We start from the raw sequence: 2,152 nt of genomic DNA, 5'->3' as shown, positions 1-2,152 counted from the left end.
CACACACACACACACACACACACACACACACACACACACACACACACTCACTTGGAGTTATCAGGAGTAACTGTGTGCTTCTTTCACAGATACTGTCCCTCCATCGAGTCGAGGGTGCTGCGTTTTCCGGGTCGCAACCATCAGGTGTGGCTAGAGCCCGAGGGGGTGACCTCTGACCTTTTATACCCACAGGGTCTGTCCATGACCATGCCCCCCGACGCTCAGCTCCGCCTCATCAGAGAAATCCCTCCCCTGCACCGAGCTGAGATCCACACACCCGGTACATCCTGTTTGATCAGTCCCATTGGATAGAAAATCAGAGGATCGTGTTTTGGCTCAAACGGTTAAACCTTCGTCATTTCTCATCGTAGGATGATTTGAGTCTAAAACTCTGGCGTACAAGGCGGTGGGCGACATGCATTCCTTCAAGGAATGCAAAACTTTTAATTCTACATTTTTCGTTGTCCAGGTTATGGCGTCCAGTACGACTTTGTGTGTCCCACCCAGCTGAGTCCCTCACTGCAAGTGAAAAACACTCAAGGTCTATTTCTGGCGGGTCAGATCAACGGGACAACAGGCTACGAAGAGGCCGCTGCACAGGTAGCTGCTTTTCTGTGGCTCACAAAATCACAGTGGGTTTGGAAACATCATCTGGAAGTCCTGACGTGCATAAATACTTTACTAGGTCAGTTCAGCCTAGTTAGAACTCCGAACTGCTCCCAGAGGTTTAGAGTTGCTCAGGAATCTAGCAACATCTGGTAAAGTAGTTGCTGAATGTTGATTGTTTTCACATCAGAGCTTTGGAGTGGGAAGATCGACTTCCAGGTTTAAGAGGTCATACAGTTTCTGGAAAAATGGAGACGTGAAATGTCAGATCGGTGTGATTGTCAGCTTCAAGCTCTTTGAAATCAAATTCTGTGGAAGAGTTGTAAGCAATTAATATCTTACCTGTTATAGACAACTCTATGAATGGTCTCACTTGAAGAAATAAAGTTTAATTTTGTCCAGATTGAGAAGCTAACAGCTAATCCAAGACCGAAGTAGACTGCTGTCATCTTAAAGCATCTCCAATCTAAAAAAAATCATAGTGGTTCAAACAAATGCTACTTTATAGATTCCCAACACTTTATGGCCTTTTCATCAGATCGTTACTGTCCACACACACTTATATGGTCATGAAGTTATCAATAGTAAAATAGTTATCAATATGATATATAATAGTTATCAATATGATATATAATAGTTATCAATATGATATATAATGGTTATCAATATGACATATAATAGTTATCAATATGATATATAATGGTTATCAAAGTGCAGAGAAAACAAAATAAATCTTTGTCTGGGCTAATGGCTAGCCAAACAATGGTCTGTTTTATATCATTTTTCATGTTTATCAAACAACTATTTTTTAAACAAACTAGTGTCAAAGAACGCTACATAAGCTAAAGTTAAAAACTTTTGCGTGACACATTTATCATAGTTTGCTGCCGTTTTCTCAATCGAACAGCATCCGTGTTACTACATGAACGTTTGAGTGCAGAGCATAGATGGAATATACCGGTATGTGTTCATGCAGATTGAGCTGAGGCTGCTGAATGTATCAACCCTCCTGATCAGCCCGTTTAGATACTAATGCATTCAGCAGCCTCAGAACCACCGACTCATACAGTTTATGCTCAGCACTCTTACTTTTGCTAGTGATGGGTCTCCCTGTGCCGAAGCCTCGGAGCGTGTTGAGAAATCCTGTAAGTTTTCAGTGAATCGCATACCGACGCTGCACCACACTTAATGAAATTACACTGACATATGTTTATTAAGAAATAAATAAATACTTCCATTACATCAACCACACATTAAGAACCAATCGGAACAAACACTTCATGACTTCCTGAAGCTTCATTTGTCCATCACATGGATGTAAACAAATGGCGTTACGAAAAGGGTTTGATATTAGCTAATGTAGTACGTTCTCATACTGGTGTGTTGTTTTCAGCTTGAAAGACAGACCCTTTTTTTGGCTAGTCCTTGGCCTAGCCTGGACAAAGTCTTCACCCCTTATTATTACGTATTTGGCAACAAACCACAGACCAACACAGTACTGAATGTAAACAATCATTGACTTCTATGTAAATCAGTGGTTCCCAAC

The 2,152-nt window shown here is 41.2% G+C and overlaps 1 protein-coding gene across 1 annotated transcript in view; it reads left to right on the top strand.

Annotated features, from left to right (window-relative positions):
- The window catches only part of LOC119423495 (protein MTO1 homolog, mitochondrial), a 10,451-nt gene that overhangs the window by 3,004 nt on the left and 5,295 nt on the right, over positions 1-2,152 (top strand). Inside the window, exons 7-8 of the mRNA XM_037690890.1 lie at positions 90-280; positions 470-632. Coding sequence (XP_037546818.1) covers positions 90-280; positions 470-632 — 354 coding nt within the window. The remainder of the gene's footprint in view (positions 1-89; positions 281-469; positions 633-2,152) is intronic.

Source organism: Nematolebias whitei, chromosome 17 (assembly GCF_014905685.2).
Source record: "Nematolebias whitei isolate Nwh7 chromosome 17, NemWhi1, whole genome shotgun sequence".
Taxonomy (NCBI): domain Eukaryota; kingdom Metazoa; phylum Chordata; class Actinopteri; order Cyprinodontiformes; family Rivulidae; genus Nematolebias; species Nematolebias whitei.
Note: the sequence above shows the minus strand (reverse complement) of the source record. Positions and strands in the feature narration are given on the sequence as shown.